The 1842-nt window shown below is 43.6% G+C and overlaps 1 protein-coding gene across 1 annotated transcript in view; it reads left to right on the top strand.

Moving 5' to 3' along the window:
• Positions 1–33: 33 nt before the first annotated feature.
• The window catches only part of LOC113940611 (kelch domain-containing protein 10-like), a gene marked incomplete at its 3' end in the record, with an annotated part of 6401 nt that continues 4592 nt past the window's right edge, over positions 34–1842 (top strand). The window contains exon 1 of the mRNA XM_027631769.1: positions 34–320. Within this exon, the coding sequence (XP_027487570.1) occupies positions 48–320 (273 nt within the window). The remainder of the gene's footprint in view (positions 321–1842) is intronic.

A 1842-nucleotide genomic window follows, 5' to 3' on the forward strand; every position in this document is an offset into this window, starting at 1 on the left:
TGTCCGTGCAGTCCATGAACCCTCCCTGCTCTCCAGACCTTGGAATCATGGAATGCTTGGCCAAGGGTCCGATGGCAGGGCCACCTCCCCCTCCAGCATCCCAGAACCATCCCAGAACCGGCTGTTTTTCCCCACTGCATCCCAACCAATGTCCCTCTCTCCCAGTTGTCCTGCACGGGAACAACCTGCTGGTGTTCGGGGGCACCGGGATCCCCTTCGGAGAGAGCAACGGCAACGACGTCCACGTCTGCAACGTCAAGTACAAGAGGTGGGCCCTGCTCAGCTGCAGGGGCAAGAAACCCAACAGGATCTATGGACAGGTGGGAAAGAATTCCCTGAGCAGCATAATCCTTCCCCTGGGAGTTATTCCCTCCCTCCCTCCGGGAATAAATCCGGGCGAAATCCCGCGCGAGGAAATCGGACGGAAATCGAACGGGGCTCGGAGGTTTTCTGGGAAAAGGGAGAGTCCTGGTGGGGTCAAGAGGGTGGGAATGTGGTTCCTGAACGACTGGAGAGGTGGGGTGGGAAGAGGGGGAGGGTTTAAGGGGTTGTTCTGGGACCTCAGAAGCTTCAAACCCCAAAACTGGGAGTGAAAACAGGTCAAACCTCCAAATTCTTAAGGGAAAAAAGGGGGTTGGAGGGTTTGGGTTCAAAATTTGGGATGGGAACAGTGGGGTCAGACCCCAAACTCGGAATGAAAACAGTGGGTTTAGGTTTCATTTCCAAACTCCCAAGTGAAAACAGTGGGTTTAGGTTTTATTTCCAAACCCCAAACTCCAAATGAAAACAGTGGATTTAGGTTTTATTTCCAAACCCCAAAACTCTGAATACAAACAGTGGATTTAGGTTTAGTTTCCAAACCCCAAAACTCTAAATACAAACAGTGGATTTAGGGTTTTTTTGCAACTCCAAAACTCTAAATACAAACAGTGGGTTTAGGTTTTTTTCCAAACCCCAAACTCCAAATGCAAACAGTGGGTTTAGGTTTTATTTCCAAACCCCAAACTGTAAATGCAAACAGTGGATTTAGGTTTTATTTCCAAACTCCAAAACTCTAAATGAAAATAGGGGATTTAGGGTTTATTTCCAAACCCCAAACTCCAAATGAAAACGGGGTTTGTGGATCAAATCCCAAAACTCTGAATGAAAACAGGGGTTTGTAGATCAACCCCAAAGCTCTTAAATGCAAACAGTATTTTATAGGTTTTATTTCCAAACCCCAAAACTCCAAATAATGACAGTGGATTTAGGTTTTATTTTCAAACCCCAAACTCTAAATAATGACAATGGGTTTAGGGTTTATTTCCAACCCCAAAACTCTAAATAAAATCAGTGGGTTTAGGTTTTATTTCCAACCCCCAAATTCTTACTACAACCCAATGATTTGTAGGTTTTATCTTCAAACCCCAAAACTCTGAATGAAAACAGGGATTTGGAGATCAAAATTCAAAACTCTGAATGCAAACAGTGGGTTTAGGTTTTATTTTCAACCCCAAAACTCCAAATAATGACAGTGGATTTAGGTTTTATTTCCAGCCCTAAAACTCTGAATGCAAACAGTGGGTTTAGGTTTGGTTTCCAAACCCCAAACTCTAAATGAAAACAGTGGGTTTAGGGTTTTTTCCAAATGCAAACAGTGGGTTTAGAGTTTATTTCCAAACTCTAAATAAAAACAGGGGTTTGTGGATCAAACCCCAAACTCTGAATGCAAACAGTGGGTTTAGGTTTTACTTCCAAATCCCAAAGTCCAAATGCAAACAATGGATTTAGGTTTTATTTCCAACCCCAAACTCTAAATGAAAACAGGGGTTTGCAGATCAAACCCCAAAGCTCTAAATAAAA

This window comes from Corapipo altera, unplaced genomic scaffold, assembly GCF_003945725.1.
Source record: "Corapipo altera isolate COAL_440 unplaced genomic scaffold, ASM394572v1 60888, whole genome shotgun sequence".
Classification (NCBI taxonomy): domain Eukaryota; kingdom Metazoa; phylum Chordata; class Aves; order Passeriformes; family Pipridae; genus Corapipo; species Corapipo altera.